Below are 24,833 nucleotides of genomic sequence, written 5' to 3'. Positions count from 1 at the left end.
TTCTTGGCTTCTTGATTCAGGAGCTTATTTTCATATGACCCCGCATAGATCTATATTATCCGAATGTCAACCTAATTCAAATACATCATTTGTTTCCACTGTCGATAGTACGGACTTGGAAATAGAGGGTATTGAAATTTTTAAAAATGATTTGTCAAAACATAACTTTTATATTCCAAAAATATGACTTATACCAAAACTTCATCTTAATCTAGTTTCTGATTCTCAAATCTCGGATTATGGATGTAATGTCATTTTCTCATCAAGTAAATGTTGGGTGCAGTATCGCCAGTCCGAGAAATTGATTGGAGAAGGTTTTAGGCAAGAAAATATCTAATTTATGGATTTCTTTGTATTCCAAAGGAATCATTTTGTAACACTGCCCAAACAAAAGACATACGGACTTGGTATCATAGATTTAGGCATCCAAATATAAGAAAATTAAATTTTGTACCTATTACCAAGAATCTTTATAAAGATAATTTTGAATGCAAAGAATGTTTACTTGGTAAAACGACTTGCCTTATGGTCAAAGAACTTTTTACACTTCAATGCCTTTTGAATTAATTCATTCGGATGTATGGGGTCCTGCTCTTGTAGCCTCTAAAGGAGGATTCTCCTACTATGTTGTGTTTATTGATGACTTCACTAGATATTGTTGGATTTACTTTATTAAGTTTAAATCAGATGTATTTGCAACCTTCAAAACATTCTATAACATGATTAAAAATCAATTTGAAAGTAAACTCAAAATTCTCAGAACTGACTCTGAAGGAGAATACTTGTCAAATGAGTTTAAAGTTTAAACATTTTTTAGAAAACGAAGAAATTTTACATCAAAGATCATGTCCTAAAACCCCACAACAAAACGGAATTTCAGAAAGAAAACACATACATATTATGAAAACTACAAGGACTCTTCTTATTGCTAAAAATGTTCCAAAAAATCTTTGGGTTGAAGTTGCATTAATCTCAGTATATCTTATAAATATGATGCCTTCCAAAACTTTATCTAATGAAATTCCTTTTGAAAAATTATTCAAATATCAACCTGACTATGAAAGACTAAGAATCTTTGGTTGCAATTGTTATGTTTTGAATGATAAAAGAGATAAACTATCTTCTAAAGCTATCCCCTATGGGTTCATTGGTTATTCAAAAACATAAAAAGGATTTAAATGTTATGATACCAAAAATGAAAAACTTCTCATTTCAAGGAATGTTAATTTTGTTGAAAATGAAAGTGGATTTGAAGAAAACATGTCGGAAGACATAAACTCTGATTATTCTTTCTTGTTCAAACTATTGTCTAATGATGAAAATATTTATGTAAAACCTCCTGTTGAAAATAGAACAGTTGAACCAATAGTATACACTAGAAGAAATCGAAATGCATCCAATGAAAGTGCAAATCAAAGTAATCATGAAGCATCAGAAATTCCTTCAGAACAAACCACTATTCGCAGATCTAAACGAACCTCAAGAATCCCAAATAAGTTTGTGTCTTATGATTCATTCTCTCCTAAACATAGAGCATGTCTCATAGCTATCCATTCATATTTTGAACCCTCATGTTACAATGAAGCAAAAAATTTACTTGAATGGATAAAAGCTATGCGCATAGAATTAGAAGCTCTTAAAGATGCGAATACTTGGGAAATTCTAGTTTTACCCATAGGAAAGAAGACAATAGGTTGTAAGTGGGTTTTTAAAGTAAAAACCAAAAGTGATGGATCCTTGGAAAGGCATAAAGCCAGGCTAGTTGCCAAAGAATATTCTCAAGCATACGGAGTAGATTATGAAGAAACTTTTGCTCATGTTGCCAAGATGACTACTGTTTGAATGTTTGTAGTTATTTCAGCTATTAAAAATTAGAATATATTTCAAATAGATGTTAAAAATGTATTTTTAAATGGGAATCTCAATGAAGAAGTATATATGGATATTCCACCTGGATTAATAATTCCTTCGGGTAAAGTGCTTAAATTAAAAAAGGCACTATACGACCTCAAACAAACACCTAAAGCTTGGTTTGATACTTTTAACAATGTTATTACAAGGTATGGTTTTAAACCATGCTATACTGATACAACTTTATTTATCAAGAACTCTTCTACAAGTATTATAATTTTACTTTTATATGTTGATGATATGTTAATTACAGGTAGTGACAAGGAGGGAATCAAGAAAGTAAAACAGTTTTTGAAAAATTCTTTTGAAATGACAGATCTTGGGTTTCTAACATACTTTCTTGGTATAGAAGTTTCATACTCTAACCGAGGATACATATTGTCACAAACAAAGTTTGCTTCAGATATTATTGACAGGTCAGGACTTTCAGATGATAAAGTTGTTGATACTCCAGATATTGTCGGAATGAAAATGTGAGCCGATGATGGAGTTCCTTTAGACAATCCAACTCCCTTCAAACAGCTAGTGGGATCTCTTATGTATTTAAGTATTACAAGACCAGACATAGCCCATGCTGTACATATAGCCAGTCAATTTCAACATGCTCCAACATCAGCTCATATGAGTGCAGTCATGAGAATTATTAAATACATCAGAGGCACTATAAATACGGGAGTCTTTATGTCCTCTTCTTCCTCCTTAGATCTTATTGCATATTCTGATGCTGATTGGGGAGGAGATCCAAATAACATGCGCTCAACAACTGGTTTTTGTATATTTCTAGGTGAATCTTTGATTTCATAGAGGTGCAAGAAACAACAAAAGGTGTCATTATCATCTACAGAAGCTGAATATAGAGCAATGGCAACTACTACTATGGAAGTCGTGTGGCTCAAACAACTGATTTCAGATATGGGGATTCACCTTCAGAATCCTACAAGATTGTGTTGTGACAATAAGAGTTCGATATACATTGCTCGAAATCATACGTTTTATGAAAGAACTAAGCATATAGAGATGAATTGTCATTTTGTTCGTGAAGAATATTTGAAGAAGACTATTGATCTTCCCTATGTGACATCAGAATATCAACTTGCTGACTTCTTCACCAAGGCATTGTGCTCACCAAGATTCAACTTTTTACTTGACAAACTTTGGGTGATTTCACCATAAGTTTGAGGGAGACTATTAGAAAATAACATATATATGTATATACTTGAATATATATATATATATATATACTCTTCATAATACAAGAGTATGTATATATATATAACTATATATTTAAAGTATGTACGTATATTCTTGTAATACTTTTTTATTTATTTATTTCTGTAATTTTATTTTTTTCTTATTTTTTATGCTTTTTTTTGTCTTTTTGTCAACAGTCATAATTGACTAGAGCTGTTGGGCTGTCAAAACAGTCAAACAGTCTTTTTGTCAGGTTCTGTCAAACAGTCAAAATGTTGACTGTTTGACTAGAGCTGTTGGGCTACTCCCAAGGGCTCTAATTAGAGCTGTTGGGAGTAGCCCAACAGTTATCCCAACAGCTCTTCTCATGTAATCTCTCTATAAATAAGGGCATGCTGCCCATTGTAATGTAATTCAAGGATAGAGGGTTTTACCTCTCACATATTCAGATTCGAGTGCATTTATGCACTATTCTTATGTTTGTGCCGTGGAGCCTGTTGTATGCTATTTTGGTTTTACCAGATTGGGTGAATGTATGTTTTGTCAAGTTGTTTGCAAACTTGATTGTCTGTAAGACTCTTTACATGTCACTCCTACCATCTATCCACAAAAACAGTCTTCTGTACGTAGAGCATTTGATCATAATCAGAAATGAAATGCTGAAAAATACAAGACATATAGTTACCTAACATATTGTGGTAATAAAGAATAACACTTTCAATTTACTTATTCAAGCTTCTAAGAAATGTGTAGAGAACAATAAAAAAACTATGAACATATGCAGCAATGCTTGTAATGACACTAAAAGATTGTTGAGTGCTATAGTACATCTAACCCAAACAAATTTGAATCTGAACAAACAAGAATGCTTGCACAATTTGCTGCAAAAAATGTTTTATATATTTGAAACCGTCATACTTAACAACCCAAAAGGATAAGGAAGAGACATGGACAATAATAACTTGCACAAATGTTTAGAAAAACAGGCAACAATAATCTCATAGTTACAACTGTCAAAGAGAAGGATTTACTTGGATGGTGTATGTTATAAGCCAAGATAGATAGAATATCTCGTCCCTAAGGCCCATCATTTGAAGACCTTCTCTGACCTTTTGCTCCTGGTAGATTTTAGGAAAGGTATACATATGCAACAAACAAAATAATCCAATAGACAAACAGGTTTAAGTGAACTAAAGGAATATTCCAGCACGCATGAAAATGATGAAATATGCAACAATAAAATCAAATAATGCTGCTAAAACAAAATAAAAACAAAAAAGGAACTGATGCTATAATGCCCATGCAACAGGTACAAGGGAAATGAATATCCAATACTATCTGGTAGAATATCAAGCATTTTATTCTATTAGCGATGTCTTTCGGACAGCAAAAGTGAAAGGCCACATTTTAATATAATTTTGATCATGGTATCCCACCACTTGCTATTCCTTTGGAAAATTTCCAGAATATGTAGAGATAAATGTGCAATTGTCCACTTCAATCTTCCCAACTTCAGAACTGCCTGTCAATAAAGGGGATGAACAAATTCCTTTTTTTTTATAAGGAAAGTGAACTTTCATCAAAATAAAAGGGGTGAGAAATTCCCAAAGAGAAACGCAGCAAAGAGAAAATAGAAACACTATAAAACTATGGGGGCTAACCTCCTATGCTTCTAGAATCACACCAGTCTAAATCAGTGTTGGGCCAGGGTTCACGTAGAAATGAACTAATACTTGTAATCTGGAGTGGATCACAAAGAGAACTATTTTAACCACCATCAAATATCTTAATTTTCATTCCAGCCAAGTAAACCATCATGTTGTTATATATATATATATATATATATATATATATATATATATATATATATATATATATATATATATATATATATATATATATATATATATACAGTTATGTAATAAGCAATGCCCATCAGGGCATTTTTGTCTTTTTACCCTTGTAATAGGGAGATGATAGGAAAGGATATGAATGATTTGAACCTCACCGAGGACATGGCATTGGATAGAAATGATTGGAGGAGAAGGATTCATGTGGAGGACCCAGAATGATTTTCTTTTTTGGTTCATATCGCCGACCCCAATTGTTTTGGGATGAAGGCGTAGTTGTTGTTGTAATAGGGTCTGTCCACTAGTCACAGATTTGTCTTTTTATTTTATTATTTTATTTATTGCCTTTTTTAATTAGTATGGGGCTCTATGGTCAAAAGACCATAGAGTCGTTGGGAGCTCCCAACAGCTCTTTGGAGCTCCCCAAGGCCATTCAAATGTGTATATATAGGGGTGTTTACCCCCTTCAATGTTAATGTTTTTCTTAAGCATTTGTTAGACAATAAAGATATTTTTTTATGTTCCTGGTGTTCTCTTGGATTGGCCTTTAGTAGCCATTGTATGCACTTTTGGGATTTTGTATTTTTGTATTGGTGTTGCCCTTTGCATTGTTCCTTAGTGGACTTGTATTTATGCTTAAGTACATAGCATTTTGCATTTCCGTTTGTTTCATTACAAATGAACACCACCACAACATCAGACCTGCTTCCTTTATTGTCTCTTCCTTTCAGTCCATAAGCCTATATTTTTTTTTTTTTGGAGAGTAAAATAAATAGTTAAGCAACAAGGGGTCACCCAACATAATACAAAACAGTAAGTTTAAGAGAAGAGAGACCATTGCAAGTTACAACGGATTGTTATCTAGAAGTGTGAAGATGTCCGTTGGAAATTGTCCTGCACATAAAACAGACAAGAGGAAGAAGAAGATAGAAAGTTTGGAACAGAATAGTCGACCCCCTCTCCAGGGTGACATTTTTGTATTTATATAATTGTGTGTGACATATTACAACATTGCCCTTTTGTTGAATACACATGTTCTATTATATGGATCTGGATCCGGATCTTATGTGATCCAGTATAATCTTAGCACGCCCCCTCAAACTGAGCATGGTGGAGAACCATGGAAAGTTTGGACTTCAAATGCCAATGTCGATTTTCAGTAAGAGCCTTAGTAAAAAGATCAGCTACTTGGTCCTCTCCGTGAATAAAAAGTGGTTGGATTTCTTTAGCCTCTGCCTATTCTCTGACAAAATATTCATCAATTTCCATGTGTTTCATCTTACCATGCTGAACAGGATTGGTGAAGATGGCAACAACATTGCGATTGTCGCAATATAATAAGGAACTTGAGATGGTCAGATGAAGGTTGAATAGAACATGTTTAATCCATGCAACTTCGTCGGTCACTGCTGCTATAGCGCGATATTCCAGTTCTGTACTAGAGCGGACAATAGTTTTCTGCTTGCGGCTGGCCCAAGACACAAGACGGGATCCCAAATACACTCCATAATCGGTGACAGAACGATGGGTGGTAGGATCATGAGCCCAATCTGCTTTAGAGTATGCAACAAATTTAATGGACACATGAGTGGAACTGATACAAGTCTAAAATATATAAACATATCGGAAAGAGTACCTTTAATGTATCGGAGGATTCGTTTCACAACTTCCATATGCTTTACTTGAGGTTTATGCATAAATTGTGAAACCTAATTCACTGAAAAAACTAGGTCAAGGGGAGTAAAAGTCAAGTATTGCAGAGCCCCAACAATGCTGCGATACTTTTCTGGCTCCGAAAAATCTGCATCATCGAAAGATGGAATGCTCAATTGAGAGTGAACAGCCATGGGAGTATGCATTGACTTACATTCTAACATCTCACTGCGTTGTAGAATATCCCGAGCATACTTATGTTGTGATAACACCAAACGATCTGGTTGTTGGTCTTCATGTACTCCCAAGAAAAAACAAAGCGGCCCTAAATCCTTAATGTGAAATTGTCGATGAATGATAGACTTTATTTATTCAATTTTTGCCCCATTGTTCCTTGTAATAATTATCAGATTTTATATCTGATACAGCGTCTACAGGAAACAGGGCGAGAGAGAGAGAGAGAAACCAATGGCTGGGGCGGCTCACAATGCTCGACCTCCAAGCCCTAACCATTTAATATAAACAGCAAATATACAACTATCCTTGTAATATCAGAGATATTACAAGGATGCCATTAATGATAGTAAAATAGCATGTGTTTCATTAACATACCATGCGTATGGATCTGGATCCAGATCCATACACAAGCTATATTTTAACACCCTCCCTCAAGTTGTACGTGATTTTGGATCATGTACAACTTGCTCTTCAATAGCCAAAATTGACGTCCTGTTAACCCCTTGGTAAACAAGTCTGCCACTTGATCTTCTGTTCGAACATGACGTAGTTCTATCTCCTTCATCTCGACTTTCTGCCGTATGAAATGTTGGTCAATCTCAATGTGCTTTGTTCTGCTATGCTGGATAGGATTACATGCAATGTTTATTGCGCTTTGATTATCACATAGAAGAAAAGATCGAATAATTGTCTCCCCAAGATCACTCAATAAGTGTCTAATCCATGTGGCTTCTGCCGTGCCTGCAGCCATCGATCTGTATTCAGCCTCTGTACTCGATCGTGCCACTGCCTTTTGTTTTCTGCTGCTCCAGGACACTAAATTGTGTCCAATATATACACAATATCCAGAGACAGATCGTCTCTCATCTGGATCCCCTGCCCAATCTGCGTCTGTATAAGTGATGAGTTCATGTCCTCTATGCAAATTATCGTTCTTGCGATAAACAAGTCTGTCTCCTATAGTTCCTTTTAAATAACGTAGAATGTGCTTCACAGCTTCCATATGACCCTCCGTTGGAGCATGCATAAACTGGGATACCTGATTGACAGCATAAACTATATCAGGTCTGGTAAAGGTCAAGTACTGTAACATTCCCACGAGACTTCTATACATTGTAGGGTTGACACAAAGATGACCATCTTCAGAGCTCAGCCTTTGATGTAATACACTAGGAGTACTGACTGGTTTGCAATTCGTCATCCCGGCTCTTTCCAGAAGGTCAAGAGTGTATTTTTGTTGCATGAGTGTCAATGTGTCTTGTTGTCTGTCAACTTCCACACCAAGAAAGTACCTCAACTCCCCTAAATCTTTCATTTTGAAAGTTTTCATTAAAAACTGCTTCACGTCTTGCACATGATTATCTGAACTCCCAGTGATCACAATGTCATCAACATATATAAGAAGAAGTATAACAATGTCTGCCTTTTGGCAAATAAAGAGTGAGTGATCCAAAGAGCATCTTCTAAAACCATAACTTTGAATTTGCATAGAGAAACTTTCAAAACAGGAACGGGACGCCTGTTTCAACCCATACAGAGATTTCCTTAGTTTGCACACCCAGGCAGTAGGATCCTTCTCGGCATAACCAGGAGGTTGCTCCATATACACTTCTTCCTTTAAAGTTCCATGCAAAAATGCATTTTTAACATTCATCTGGCTAAGGCTCCAACCTCGATCGACTGCTAGGGATATGATGACACGAATAGTACCCATTTTGACTATCGGACTAAAAGTTTCATCGTAGTCTTCACCATATTGTTGTGTGAATCCTCGAGCAACAAGTCGTGCCTTATATCTGTCAATGCTTCCTTCAGGCTTATACTTTGTTTTATAAACCCATTTTGAGCCAACTACATTCTTTCCTTCTGGCCGAGGGACTATTTCCCAAGTCTGGCATTCATGAAGGGCTTCCATTTCTTCATTCGTAGCTTCAGTCCAATGACGGGATTGAAGAGCTTGATTAAAACAAGTGGGTTCAGCCAGTTTTGTGAGCTGAGACATAAACAACTGGAAATCAAGGGAGAAGGTCTCATAACTCACCCATCGTTGAATAGGATGCTTAATGCGTGACGGCCTTTGAGCCGGATCATTGGCGATGCTTTCCACATTCCTCGGCTCTGTATTTTTTTCCCGTCTAGTGTATACCTGCCCAGAGAAGCGTTCTACTGGGGGTGGCTCTACTGGAGATGATTCAACATGTATTTGTGAGTCATTCAACTCCCTACTGAAGCCGAAGGAAGGACAATTTGTCTGACATGTTTCTCCTGTATTAGCAAAAAGATTTGCGCTCATCCATGGATCATATACTTCTAATTCTCGAGATGGCAACGCTGCAGAGTCATTGACCTGAAAATTTTGTTCTTCAAAAACAACATTTCTGGAGGTCCTAATACGTTTTGTAGTAGGATCATAGCATCGATAACCTTTGTATTCATCTGCATACCCAACAAATCTGCACTTGACAGCCTTGTCCTGAAACTTATTTCGCAGAGATGAATCAATATGTACATAACATACACAACCAAAAACACGCAGCTCATCGTAAGAGGGATGTTGCCCGAATAAAGTATAATAGGGAGATTTCCGATCCAAAAGTGCCATAGGAAGACGATTTATGATATAAACAGATGTGTGAAACACTTCTGTCCAGAGACTAACGGGCACATTGCTATCATGTAACATGCTCATCGCGCTCTCAACAATATGCCTGTGTTTCCTCTCTGCAACCCCATTTTGTTGAGAAGTATGAGGGCAAGAAGCCTGTTGACTTATTCCTTTATCCCGAAGAAAGGCAATAAACTCGTTCGATGAATACTCTCCTCCACCATCACATTGTAAATGCACAATATCACAAGCAAACTTTGTTTTGACCATCGAATGGAATTCCCGAAATATTTGAAAAACTTCATGCTTGTGTTTTAAGAAATATATCCAAGTATAACGGGAATAGGAATCAATAAGGATAACATAATAACGACTGCCCGAAAGAGAAGGAATAGGTGCGGGTCCCCAAACATCAGAACAAATAATCTGAAATGGCTTTGAAGCTCTTTTATTTATAATATGAAAAGGAAGAACATGACTCCTGCAGAGTTCGCATGAGGAACATCTATTATTATTATCAGAAAATAAACATAAACTAGACTCTGGAAGGAGACCATCAGATACAAGGTTTTCAACGAAACCTCGATTACAATGTCTCAAACGACTATGCCAAATATCTGGCTTATTGCAATGAGATGAATTAAAAACTGCCAATGAAGGAAAAAACAAAGACTCTGAAGGCGAAGACATTGAAGAATGCTTGGACGACTTCAACTGGAGGACTAGGACTGAATACGAAGATACTGAAGGGATCTCCTTGAAGACGTACATGTTTCCTTGTCGCTCCCCCTTAGCGAACGTCTCCTTCGTTCGTAGATCCTTAACATAAACAGAAGAGGGAGTAAATTCGACGGAAGAATTCATATCGTCAACAAGTTTAGCTACAGAAACAATGTTCTTTTTAATATTAGGAGCAAGAAGGACATTGGACAAGTGAAGTGAGGACGTTGACATAGGGATATGTGCATTGCCAGTATGACTAATGGAGTGATAAGTTCCATCTCCTGTAACTATACTACCTTTTTCAAAATAAGGCAATAAATGAGATAACTTACCCGCATTACCCGTAACATGCGTGGCGGCACCTGAATCAACATACCATTCGCCTTGTTCATTTTGCTTGATCGTCATCTGTGACAATGCTGATAACAAAAGTTGTTGCACATCTGTGGATGGCCCTTTTGTGTCCACAGCAGTAGCGGATTTATTTTCAATTTTGTTTATTTTTCCTCTATTTTGTAGATTGAACCAGCAATCAACTTTCACATGTCCTCTTTTGTTACATAAGAAACAAGTGGGCACTCTCCTCTGATTCCCTGTGTTAAAACCCCCTGAAATATTAGGTGTAGGCAAGATACCACGTCCTCCTTGCCCAAAACGTCTGCGGCCTCTGCCTCCTTGATGCCCTCCATTCCATCGTCCAAAACCTACAGAAGTGTCCATGGCCAAAACTAAATGAGGACGAGTTGATTCATTTCCTTCTGCCCTTTGCTTCATAATCATCTCATGCTGGAAAAGTTTCGCTTGGAGGTCGTCAAAAGTGGGCAAGTGAGGAAGGCATGATAAAGTTGTAGTAAACATGTCAAAGTCAGGACCCAATCCATTGAGGAGTTGTTGAACTTTATCTTTATCTGCAATAGCACTTCCAACAACAGCCAATTGATCAGTAATACTCTTCAAGCGGCCTATGTATTCCATGACTGTCATGGAGCCTTTCTTCAAACTTTGAAATTCATTTTTTAAGAACAGAACTCGGGATTCTGATATCTGAGAGTAAGTCTGTGACAGCTTACTCCACAGATCCGCCGCAGTGCAATCATCTGAAAGAGTAACCAACACTTCTTGAGAGAGTGTTGACGTAATATAAGCAACTAAAGACTGATCTCGCTTCCTCCAAACTGTATACTCTGGATTCTTAATGGAAATGGTAATTGTGTCACCTTTCTCATCCTTGGTTTCCTGCAAAATAAGTCGTGGTGGTATAGGAACTAAACCATCCAAATGTTCATCGAGATCCTGACTCCGTATAAAAGGAAGGATTTGCCTTTTCCACGTCAAAAAATTAGAATGAGTAAGTTTTTTTGTAACAAGCTGACTCAAGAAATTGGCAGAGGGACCGGATGATGAAGACGAAGAGTAATCCATATCAGTAGAATAATGAATAAGCAAACAAGATGAATGAAAAGAAATAAACAGATTTTGGATCACTTAATCAATCAGTAAAACTGTAATAAGGCAGATACTTGTACGACCAAAAATGCTACACAAAGAACACTAAAACAGCAATGAAGAAAGGAAAGGAAACTTGTGGAATCAAAACTGGTTTGAAATAAAGAGGGAACAGCAGTCGGTGATGTGTAAAAAAAAAATTGGAACCAACACAGATGATAGAGTAACAAAAAAGAGAGAACTTAGGATGAACACAGTCGATGAGTACGCTGAAGGAGGAACACGCTGAAAGGAGGAACGCGCAGTCATAGATTTTATATCTGGTACGCTGAAAGTACCAACTTTCAGAAGGGGAAACTGGTACGCTGAAAGTACCAACTTTCAGAAGGGGGAAATCTGTTGTTTTATATCTGGTACGCTGAAAGTACCAACTTTCAGAAGGGGGAACTGGTACGCTGAAAGTACCAACTTTCAGAAGGGGGAAATCTGTTGTTTCAGAACTTCTTCACGCACAGGGAGTTCTGTTGTTCACGCTGACCCCATCTCAATGAACACGCTGAAGGAGGATACGTTGTTTTAGAAGGGGAGATCTATTGTGAAGATACGTTGTTTCAGAAGGGGGAAATCTGTTGTTTCAGAACTTCTTCACGCACAGGGAGTTTTGTTGTTCACGTTGACCCCATCTCGATGAACACGTTGTGCTCTGATACCATATCAGATTTTATATCTGATACAGCGTCTACAAGAAACAGGGCGAGAGAGAGAGAGAGAGAAACCAATGGCTGGGGCGGCTCACAATGCTCGACCTCCAAGCCCTAACCATTTAATATAAACAGCAAATATACAACTATCCTTGTAATATCAGAGATATTACAAGGATGTCATTAATGATAGTAAAACAACATGTGTTTCATTAACATACCATGCGTATGGATCTGGATCCAGATCCATACGCAAGCTATATTTTAACAATAATGATGTCATCCACATACACTAAGACAATAGTAAGATCAGATTTATCATGATGAACAAAAAGAGAGTAGTCACAATGGCTTTGCTAAAAGCCAAAAGATCGAAGTTCAAGGATCTTCACACGAAGAGGACATTCGTTATCCAATCCATTTGCCTTGTTTAACGCTTTTGTTTCAAATAAAGTTAATGTTTGGCACAATCGTCTTGCTCATTGTAGTCGTGGTTTTATTAAAATATTAGTCTCTAATAAGTTTATTCCTGAATCTAGTTTAGAGTGTGAATTGGAGTATTAGAGGAGGAACTATAGCCAATCCAGGTATTTGGAGTTATGAAGGTGTTGCCGAGGCACGCATTGTATTTTTTGTTAGTGTTATATGTCCAAGTTGTCAAATTGTGAAGAGTCATGTTCTTCCTTTTAATTCTTTGAATGGAAGAGCTTTGAAACCTTTTGAATGCTTCTTCTTTCGATAGTCATTATTATGTTTCCTTTATTGACAATTTTTTTTGTTATACGTGGTTATATTTTATAAAGCATAAACATGAAGTGTTCAATATATTCAAGAAATTTCATGTGTTAGTCAAAAATCAATTCTCTATGCTTGTCCTTGGAGGTGAGTACTCTTCAAAGGAATTCATTACTTATCTTGAAAATAATGGAATCAACAGAAGAGCATCTGAACCTTACACTCCTCAACAAAATGGCCTTGCAGAAAGAAATCATCGTCGTATTGTTGAAAGTGCCCCAACAATGTTGCATACCGGAAAGACTCCTTTGTGTCTTTGGACAAAGGTTTTTCACTCAAGTGTTCATATTATAAATATGTTGTTCATCAAGATTTTGAATTACAAGTCTCTTTATTATGCCTTGTTTGGAAAGCATCCTAATTATGATTCTTTACGAGCTTATGGGTGCAATTGTTATATTCATATAGATAAGTACCCGAGAAATAAATTTGAACTTGGAGTTAATATTTGCAAATTTGTTAGTTATGATGGCAATTATAAGGGATTCAGGTTCTATGATATTTAGAATAAATGTATTTGTATTTCCAAAAATGTGGTATTTCATTATAGTTCTTTTGAGTTTGATTTCAATACAGAACAAGTTCAGAAAATAAAGGAGGGCAACGTCGAATATTATCAGACATTGTTAGATGAAGAGTTGTTTTCAAGGCCTAATGATGTTTCTACACCATAAGGAGTTTCAGCGAACTACAGTCAAAAAAAATAAACTTATGAAGAAAATGCAGCTATGGATGGGAGATATAAAATAGGTCATGTCTATATCATAAGAAATAAAGGGGCAGATGGTTTATAGTTGAGGAACAAAGGAAAACATGGGAAATACTATCACCCAATTTGATGAAGTGGTAACACAACCATAGTTCAGGACAAATAGGGCCAGACATCCTATTGAAAGGTTGGTAAGTTATGAAAAATTTAGCATAGATCATCAAGCTTTCCTTATGCAAATAAAAAAACAAGAACCAGTTACTTATTCCCAAGCCATCTAGAATAAGAAATGGATTGAAGTCATGAATGATAAAATTAAGGCATTACATGAGTGTCAAACATGGAAAGTAGTTGAAAAACCTTCATATAAGAATATCATAGGGTCAAAATGGGTCCATAAGATTAATTATAAACCAGATGGGACTATTGAAAGGTATAAGGTCGGACTTGTTGCAATGGGCTTTACTCATGACTATGAGAAAAAATTCAATCCTTTGATGAAAATGGGAACAATACATATCATCTTAACACTAGCAGTAGATTATGATTGGGCTCTAAATCAACTTGATGTTAAGAATGTATTCTTATATGGAGACTGAAAGAAGAAGTCTACATGGAACAACTACAAAGATACAGTGAAAATGATCCTGTGGAATATGTGTGCAAGCTTAAGAGGGCAATATATGGGCTAAAACAAGCCTCTCGTTCATGGTTCGAGAGTGTTTCTCTAAAAATGCAAATACATGGATTCTACAGATCTTCACTTGATCATTCGTTGTTCATTCACAAAGGTAAAGAATATATGATTGTTTTGCTAATATATGTGGATGACATCATTATTACAAGAATCTCAGATGAACATATTCAGGAAAAAAAGAAATTTTTAAACAAACGTTTTAAGGTGAAGGATATTAGCCAATTGAAATACTTCTTGGGAGTTGAGGTTGATAAAAGGAAAGATGGTTTGGTCCTGACTCAACATAAATACATTAGAGATCTCTTACGCAAAATAGGTATGTATGATTGTAAGCCTTTATTAACACATGATCCAAGTACATCAGCAGTTAAGTGTTAATGATGGTGAGTTATATAAAAACATTAATGAGTATCGGAGTATTGTGGGGATGTTGCAATATCTCACTTTCACCAAACCCGATGTTGTGCATGCAGTAAACCAAGTATCTCAATTTAAGCATCAACCAAGAACTACTCATATGGAAGCAGTGAACTGAATTCTAAGGTATTTGAAGGGAACCTTAAATGATGGATTGTTTTATAAGAGAAGAGATCAGAAAGAATTTTATCATAGTCATGGCCTATTCAGATGATGATTGGGCAGGAGACCGAGATCAATTTGAGGTTATTGTGTATTTGTTGAGGGTAATTTAGTTTCTTGGTCAAGTCGTAAACAAAGAGTCATAGCTCAGACAAGTACTGAAGTCGAATACCGAGCTATGGCAGCAACTGCCTTAGAATTGACATGGATAAGTATTTATTGAAATGAACTAGATGAAACAGTCCCTAGGTTAGTTTTATTCTGTGACAATCAGAGTGCTATCAAGATCTCCTTGAATCATGTTCATCGACCAAGCACATAGAGATTGATCAGCACTTTATCAAAAGCAAAATTGAAGATGGGGAACTTGAAGCAAAGTTCATTGGCTCAGATATCTTCACGAAAGGCTTGATAAAGCAAAGGTTTTGGTACTTAAAGTCCAAGTTGTCCATGATGATTACCATGTACAACTTGAGGGAGGCTATTAAGAGATAGCGACAACTGGATCTGAATATTGGATCCAGATCCAAGATCTAAGATTCAGATCCAATATTCAGGCCAGGTCCACCATTCAAGAATTGACGTCTTTTGCTAGCCTGTTTATGTAGGTTTCCTATTTGTATAAGGTTTTCTATTTGTGTAAGGTTTTCTATTTGTGTAAGGTTTCCTACTTATGTAGGTCCCTTATTTGTACAAGGTTTTCTTTTGAGTGTCTCTCTTATCTAGAGAGTTGTTGCATCTGGGAAGGTCTGTATTTCATATTCTATAAATAAAGGAGCAAATCACACGATTTGCCTATTGGGAATTGTAGGATCAGAGAAACAGCAACCCCCACCTATAATGTCTCCCATTCTTCTTCTTCTTCTTCTTCTTTTTCATAGTTGTTTTGGACACACACAGGTACCAGATTTATTACTCCACACCACATACCAAATTTTCCCCTTCTTCGTATCAAATGCCAACAGCAGTGATCTTAAGTCTTTCATGTCTTCACTGATACCATTTATGTCATGCCTAAAAAAGTGCAGTAGTAGTCTGGAAAAAGTGCACTCACCAAATAGACTACTTTCCTCTTCCTTACAACATAAGCAACAATGATTAGCCAGCTGAATTTTCAACATTCTTCAAATTGTGCAGGGTAAATTCCAATCGCCACGACTTGCCATGCAAAAGGCTTTTCCCTAGAGGAAGGTCCTAAACCCCAAATAGCTTTGCAAGGCAGAGGATCAGCACCAGCAGGCAAGAGCAAAACACAGGAAATGACTGAGAATTGACCCCCCAAAGTTAACAGCCAGTTGACTGAATCTTCAGCTACAGATGGTTTCTAATTTTGCAGTTCCTTCAGCAGTTCAAATCATTCCTTGATATCTCCACACTGAGGAGACATTCTTTAATTCCACCTCCCACTGACTAACATCTCACCACAACTCAGCAATCTTTGCATCTTGAAATCTCACCAAGTTACATATTCCAGGGAAGGTCACCTTCAATGGATGATTTGCAGTCCATTGATCATTTCACAAGGATAAGAATCCTATGGTTATTTGTCCAATTGTTGTTACCCCCCCCCCCATTCAACCCTCCGGTCAGACCATCACATGAAATAACTGTTTTGAAAGCATGGACAGACCCAAAAAAAAGTGAACAGCAACCTCCTCCTCAGCTGTGAAGAATGTGTGCATATTGATAAGTGAAAATCTCTTCTTTGAAGATTCTGCCATGCATATTGATTAGGGTGATTCCCCAAAATGACTTTGTTTGGAAATGGTTGCAGGCTAGGTTCCAATAAAGGAGCTCTAATAGGAATTCACTTAGAAGATTCATTTCAAATTACAACTCCACGTAATGTCGTCTTCTTCCTCTTTTAGGTCCTAAGGACAAATGCCCTTCCTTAGAAGCCTGCTTTCCACAAAAGTAGGGAGACACCTCAAAGTTGCATTTGGTCCCCTAGTATTCAACCAGCAACCCATAATGTACATGTCTTGATTATAAGCTTAAGACTAGACTCCTCGAAAATAGCCAAATTGATGTAACCTGCATATGGCTCTGACCAGAATTTAGTCTTAACTCCTTAAACTCATCAAAGACACTAACCCAATCCTTCCAGATTAAAACTAATTTCCAAAGTGAGTTGGGTGTCATGTGAGAGATGACCAACGGATTTGATCCTTGTGAAACTCATGAAAATGGATAGGATGTTCCTCATATCTTCCAATGGCACCTAAGGAAGTAGTGAAAACCATGGAAACCAGAAGCTTTGACAATCACATCAAAAATCACCTCCTCCATCTCGTCAATGTTGAAAGGCCTGTCAAGATATCTTTTATCCTTGCATTAGGGCAGGGGACCAGATTCTATCAATAATGCACCTTGAACCATGAAATCTTCAGTGAACTAGCATGAATAGCCCACTCTAATAAAATTATCAATGAATTATTGTAGTTTAACCTAATAACATTTATTCTCCATCCAGAAGATGCCTTGAAAAAGACATGGGTATTCTAAGCCAAAGTAAACCAAACTCTTTGTTTTAGTACTGTGTTCCCGAAAATTCAACCAACTCGTCAAGAGTTTGTTCATTCTTCCATTCACTTCCCCCTTGAGTTTCAAGTTATTGCAAAACAATCTCTCCTGTACAAAGGAAAGATCTTTTTCCCGAGAAGAAATGCCACTCAAGTAGCTCTTGGATCAACACTTTCAAACGTATAGAAAACTTTATTTGCCACCTATGAAGCATGCCATCCTTCAATATAGACCTTCTATCCAATCTCTTATCATTTACTTCATTTTTAATTGTATGAAACAGGAGCATCCTCATCTATTTCCCCTTTATTGTATTCTTTTATATTGTTATACTATTACAAGTATGTTCCTTCAATAACAGCCTTCTATCTTATCTTATCATTCACTTTATTGTTTAATTGTATCCAACAGGAGTATCCTCATCTATTTCCCCTTTATTGTATTGTTTCATATCATTATACTATTAGAAGTGTGTTTGGGAATCGTTTTCTATAGCAAAATATGTACAGATGGGAGATTAATCCCATTGGAGATCCACCAGTAACATATTGCCTTCAAAGAAAGAAAATCATCCCCAACGCAAGGACAGAGGAAGGAGACAAAACAGATTGAAATATTATTAAGCTAATTCCTTTATATTAGCATCATATCTTCAACTAGTACCCCCAAACAATAGTAGAAGGAAGCACTTTATTTCAATCACTTATTTAAAGAAAGCATGAACTCACATTGGAGATAGGTAACTAAAGGCGGAATGAAACAGCTGGATAGTTAGGTCACTCTATCATGACCAAGGGATTATGGGTTCAAATCCCATGGGGGTTATCCCCCAACCAACTATGAAAAAAGAAGAAGAACAGAAAACCAAGTCTAGAACTTCACATACCTTTTCAAAGACAGAATAGCTGATTAGTCGAGACACTGGGTAGAGGAATCCTAATAAGTACCTGTTCAGAGGAAAAATCAGAAAATCAAGAAGTAACCTGATGATAACATGCCACAAAGTGGAAATGCAGATAGCCAAATAAGCACATAAAAAATAAACAAACTGCAACTTGTATATTAGAAAAGCTAAGTTCATAAATTTAAAGTTTCCACTTAATACACACAATGTGGTCGGTAAGGGAATCAATCTGAACACTCCTTGAAAAATTAGTCAAATCAATTACCAAAAATAAGAACCCAACTGAAAACAGTATATATCATAAAACATTAATCCCAGAAAAAACTAAGAAAAAAGCACATACAGTACATAAAAAAGAAACAAGCTGCAATTTGTATATTAGAAAAGCTAAGTTCATAAATTTAAAGTTTCCACTTAATACACACAATATGGTCGGTAAGGGAATCAATCTGAACACTCCTTGAAAAAATAGTCAAATTCAATTACCAAAAATAAGAAGCCAACTGAAAACAGTATATATCATAAAACATTAATCCCAGCAAAAACTAAGAAAAAAGCACATACAGTACTCCCATAACTCTTTTAATGATGGACTGGAACTCATCATCAGTATATGCACGAGTAGGGAATGGAACAATCCTTATAGTAGATGGACTAAATCTTGTCCAAGGATACTTGAAACGTGATTGATGCACAAAATTTCCTAGTGACTGCCATCTTTCATCCTGTGCAGTAACTCCAGAATCATAGCCTTCAGAAGAGCCTCCATATTTAACAGAATCAGTCAGATTAACTTGAGATGAAAATATTATCAATGAATCCATGACCTGCTGCAGCTGAAAGAAATAAACACAAATGAAAACCAACATAAGCACAAAATTAAGAAATTCATGCAAGGGTCCACCAGCAAACAGGTATCTTAATACTGACAAAAATGAACTATGAATTATTACTCATCTTAATACTACTAAGCAAACATAGTTTTTCACTGGTGTGGCAGTTCTTCGATATTTGGTACCAGAACCAGAAAGATTTTTAAAATGGTAGGAAAAATTGAATGTTTTTTTAACTTAGCATGAGGTAGGAAAATTTGAATATTTTTTAACGTAGCAGGACACCTGCCCATGTGAGGCGACACCTGGAAAAACCTGCTGGCTCAGACTTAAGAAACTTTCGCAAGTATCATGCTGCTCATCGCCAAACTAGTGCTGTTCCATGACAAGAATAATACTCCATAGAGATACATATAAAAGATAAAACAAGAGTGCAGGAGTTATGGCCTCTAGAGAAAAGAAAGGAGAAGAAAGATAAAATGATGCAACATATAAGAAGCCAAGCAGAATGGATGATAAGTTCACATAAAAAATTCTATCATCCTCCAGAAATCATGTGCAATGCATTGCCACTTTCCTTCTGGTCTGTCATGGTCAACGCCAATATTAAATAGCACACATGAAAAACTGAACAAATTTGTAGGAACTATAAGGAAAAGGCAAAAATATGTGGGGTATGATGGGTCAAGAATATGAGGCAGTGGATAAGTTCCACAAAAAACTTTCTTCAACATATTTCAAACCAAAAAAAAAAAACAATAATGACGTAAAGCAATTGCGATGAAATATCTCTAAAATATTCAATAGATTAGGTATAACAACACACACACACATGGGAGAGAGAGAGAGAGTACTGTTAAAAAACCACTCAAGCCATACTGCATGGTTGGTACAGCACTGACACCCAATTCCAAATCATTGACATAAGGACCATTAGTGTCCATGATAGTTTTGACATCAGGGAATCCAGAAAATGCCCAAGAATGGTTGAGTCGAATACTATAATCATATACTTGTGGTCCATTTTCATGAAAAATGATTGCCCCTTTGATTTTTGCATTCGAACAATTCCTGCAAATGAATAAAAGAAGTAAAACTTGGATCCAGGACATTTTCCATCACAATCTTAATTATATGATTAGACTTTCACTTACGTGATTAGGCCCCATTCACCATAGTGGTTTGAACGTATGTAGGTTTCTAGCTCAAGTTCATCCTTGTAAAGTCGTCCGACAATCTAGGAGGGGAAAACGAAAAGCAAAACCAATGTAATTGCCAAAATAAATAAATCAACAAAAGTCACAGTAAAAAGGTTTTCATGAGCCAAACCACAGTCAAATCAAGATAATTAATAGACAAATTTTTCCTTTCAACCCAAAGCATAAAGATCATTTTCCTATTTTTTTCTTCTTCCAATTTATTTGGTGGAATATTGAAGAAGGTATCCCGATCTGTTTCTTCTCGATTCGACTTGAATCTCAGATCAGTTTACCAATTACCAACCATTGTGTGTAAAATGAATAGAAACAAAATAATCATGGTTTTATTGGTTTCATGAGTACAAGAAAAAACATGTAAGAACACATCAAAACTAAGGATTTCCGCCTCCATAATCCCCATGCTTTTAAATTGCTTCAATTTCTTTTTTTAGTGATACATTAGAAAGCGTGTAATAAAAATGCTTCAGGCATGCAGCAAGCACATAATTGTATAATCAAGCACCAAAACTACAGAATTACACATGCCTATACACATTCAAAGAGTTAGGGAAAACATTCTTGGGGTAGAAGATGGGATCACAGGAGCAAGCTTCTACCTTCAGAAGTGGAAACCTTAGCGACAAAAACTTTAGCATATTCCTTGTCTCCCTTGTATCTGGTGCGAAAGCTAAGTGCTCACCATTTGCCAACAACATTTTAAGAAGTGTGTCAAAACTAGGAGATAGACCACCAGCCCCTACTTCAACAAACATGCCCTTACGAATACATCTGGAGAAAAGCAAGATAACAGAGCAAATACATTGTGTGAACTTGAGATACAGACAGTTAGAAAACAAAGAAACCAAACAAGGGTATTTTATCAGCTTTAAATATAAACATCAAACCTACTGCCTAAACAGAATTTGTGAACTAAACTGTAATCCTACAACATAAAGCATTATGCAACTTATAAACATTAAGAATTCATGGTTCAAATTTATTTTGTCCCAGAATACCTATCAAGATACATGGATGAAAATTTCTGAAGATGAAATTCAAAGGATAGAAGTACATTAACACACTAGATACATCAATCAGAGTTATCTGATATAAAGGGTAGGCTTCTGTAGGTCATGCATTTGTATTCAAATCCTTGCACAACTACAAAAGCTTGTCTTCACATCTAGACATGCTTGAAACATATCTTTGCAATAAAGTCAAACAATTAAAATATCAGAAGATTCAGAACAGTCATTTAATTCATAAGAACTTTAAGAACAAAAGTTGTACAGAGTATGTTTGCCTTTTATACCTCGTCTTGTTATGTTATACACACACATGTATGTATAAAAATAGTGTGAATGTATCTGTGAATGTGTGCACGTTGTAAGAAAATGAATTTCTCAGAAGATGTTCACAAAATCACCAAAAAGTGGACACAAAATATCAAAATGAACACACAAAGAACCACAAATAGGTTCACTTACAAACACCCATAAAGGGGGGACAAGAACAAAAGATAAAAAAAATAAATATTTTTATTGATCTCAACACATGCAAGAAGCATACATTTGTAGTGGGGCTTGGCCCCATATTTATAGAGAAGCGAAGGAAGCCATAGGGAGTCGTTGGGACCCCAACGGTTCCCTATGTTGACTAATCAACATGTGTTGACTAGTTCAAATGCAACCAAAAAAAAAACTAACGAGAATATACTTAGTTACATTTTATATATATATATATATACAGTTTTTAACACTCTCCTTCAAACTTACGGTTGGATAACCAAAAGTTTGTCCAATAGAAAGTGAAATCTAGGAGCAGCGAGAGGTTTGGTGAAGAAATCTGTCAATTAATATTCTGAAGTAACATAGGGAAGATCAATAGTATCGTGTAGAAATTTCTCTTGTACATAGTAACAATCAATCTCAATGTGTTTGGTTCATTCATATAAGGTCAGGTTTTTGGCAATGTAGATGAAACTTTTGTTGTTATAGCATAGTCGTGATGCTCCTTTACTCTGAATACCCATGTCAGCCAGCAATCTCCTTAACCATCTCCTTAACCAGACCCCTTCATAGTGGTTGTAGTCATGGCTTTGTATTTTGCTTCAGTTGATGAGAGAGAGGCTTTCTGTTGATTCTTGCATCTCCAAGAAATCAGCGATTCACTTAAAAATACACAAAAACCAATGATTAAGTGTCTGCTATTTGAATCACCTCCCCAATCAGTATCAGTATAAGCAATTAAATCTAAGGATGAAGAAGCAAACAAGAAAAGCCCTCAAAAAAAAAGTTTTAATATATCTAATAATACACAAAATTGCTCTCATATGAACAGTGGTAGAAGCATATTAAAATTGGCTTGCTGTGTGAATTGCATGTGCAATAGGGATGGCAATAGACCGAAGCGGGGGCGGGGGAAAAGGTCTCCACTCCTACTCCATTTCAAAATTTGAACCTCCATCTCTACGTCTATCCCCGCACGAGGATGGATTTTAACCTCCATCCCCGTTTCATGCCCTCCATCCCCGATCCAAATGGGGGCGAGGCGAGGCGGGGCCCCGATTCCCCTCGGTTTATTATCATCCCTTAGAAAGATTGGGGATGGGGCGGGGCGGGGCGGGGCGGGGCAAGGCAAGGATCGGGACGGGGACGGGATGTGACGGGGCAGGGAAAAGCGTAAGTCCATCCCTGCCTCCATCCCCGCATGGAGATGGATTTTAACCTTCATCCTCGTTTCATGCCCTTCATCCCGGGTCCAAACAGGGTGAGGCGGGGCGGGGCCCCGTTTTCTCTCGTTCCACTATCATCCCTAATGCATAATGTGAGATCTCGTAATTGAGAGATATGACAATGCCCCGACAAGTTGTTTGTATGATATGGGATTTTCATGTGGTTCTCCATCATCAATTTTTATTTTGATATTAACAACTTCGAGAGTGTCAACCTTCTTATCATCTAAGATACCAGACTTGTCAACAATATCTAAAGCAAACTTAGATTGAGTTAGCAAATAATCTCTAAATGAATAAGCAACTTCTATAGCAAGAAAAAATTTAAAAAAAAAACAAATCAGTCATTTCAAAATGTATTTTAAGAAATCTTTTAATGCGTTCAACTCCCTATTTATCATTGTAAGTGATAATCATATCGTCTACGTAGAGGAGAAGGATGTTGCATCAAAAATCTTAACAAACAAAGTTGTGTCAATTAGATAGGATTGAAATTCAATATCAAACATAACTTGACTAAACCTATCATATCAAGCCTTTGGTGCTTGTTTAAGATCATATAGGATCTTGTCTAAACGAAGAGCTTTTCCTTTAAGGATAACTATGTCAGGCGATGTTTTCATATAAACTTCTTCAGCCAAGCTTCCATTGAGAAAAGCATTTTAACATTCATTTGATATATATGCCATTTTTTCACAAAGGCAAAAGTTACTAATGTCCGAGTTGTTGTCATTCTAGCAACTAAAGCAAAAGTTTCCTCATAATCTATTTCATACTCATGAGAATATCCCTTGGCAACTAATTGGCTTTGTAGCTTTAAAGAGTTCCATCACTCTTAGTTTTAACCTTATACATCCATCGACAACCTATAGGCTTCTTTTCTAAGGGAATGTCTTGAACAGTCCAAGCATTCGTGTTTTCTAAGGCATCTAATTTCACTTTCATAGCTTGTACCTACTCAGAATGTTCCTTTACTTCAGCATAGTTGGAAGGTTCTATATAGGATTGTATTAATGCAATGTAGGCTTGATACTTAGGTGAAATGACTTATAGGACACAATTTTTTCAGGGATTATTGATACTCTAGATGACCTTCTGGTTTGTATCTCTTCCTATTTTTCATTATTGGTATACTTTTCAAGAGCATATGGATGTTCTAAATTACCACGCCTGAAATATTGAATACAATCTTGATCTTTATGAGATTATTTTTCCCTTATCACATCACTTTTAACTTCTTGGACTTCATCAATATCACAATCGCCAATCATTGGAATTAAATCCAATAGAAAAGAATACTCGTTTATTTTTTTAGTTTTCTCAATTTCAAAAATACTTTTTTTTTCTAAAAATGATACATTCCTTGAAACATATAGCCTTTTAGTTTAAAGTTAAAACATTTGTAGCATTTTTAATTATTTGCATATCCTAAAAAAATACAAGGAATAGCACGAGGAGAGAGTTTGTCATTTTTGTTAGTAAAAACAAAATATTTACATCCAAAAACCCTCAACCTAGAGTAATTTGGGATTTGTTTGAAAAG

At 36.2% G+C, this 24,833-nt stretch overlaps 1 protein-coding gene across 5 annotated transcripts in view; it reads right to left on the bottom strand.

Annotated features, from left to right (window-relative positions):
• Positions 1-24,833, bottom strand: part of ABCA1 (ATP-binding cassette A1) — a 198,441-nt gene that overhangs the window by 170,435 nt on the left and 3,173 nt on the right. For 4 of the 5 annotated variants that reach the window (XR_016428135.1, XR_016428136.1, XM_089990662.1 and 1 more), the window contains exons 3-8: positions 21,174-21,345; positions 20,512-20,594; positions 20,212-20,428; positions 19,089-19,360; positions 18,507-18,567; positions 4,134-4,220 (exon numbers count right to left, since the gene is read on the bottom strand). Coding sequence is in view for 3 of the 5 variants with exons in the window: in XM_089990662.1 (XP_089846788.1) it covers positions 4,134-4,220; positions 18,507-18,567; positions 19,089-19,360; positions 20,212-20,428; positions 20,512-20,594; positions 21,174-21,345 (892 nt within the window). In the remaining 2 variants the exon portion in view is untranslated. The remainder of the gene's footprint in view (positions 1-4,133; positions 4,221-18,506; positions 18,568-19,088; positions 19,361-20,211; positions 20,429-20,511; positions 20,595-21,173; positions 21,346-24,833) is intronic. The other variant, XM_089990664.1, reaches the window with a different exon arrangement.

This window comes from Nuphar pumila, chromosome 15, assembly GCF_984573655.1.
Source record: "Nuphar pumila chromosome 15, dmNupPumi1.hap1.1, whole genome shotgun sequence".
In the NCBI taxonomy this organism is placed as follows: domain Eukaryota; kingdom Viridiplantae; phylum Streptophyta; class Magnoliopsida; order Nymphaeales; family Nymphaeaceae; genus Nuphar; species Nuphar pumila.
Note: the sequence above shows the minus strand (reverse complement) of the source record. Positions and strands in the feature narration are given on the sequence as shown.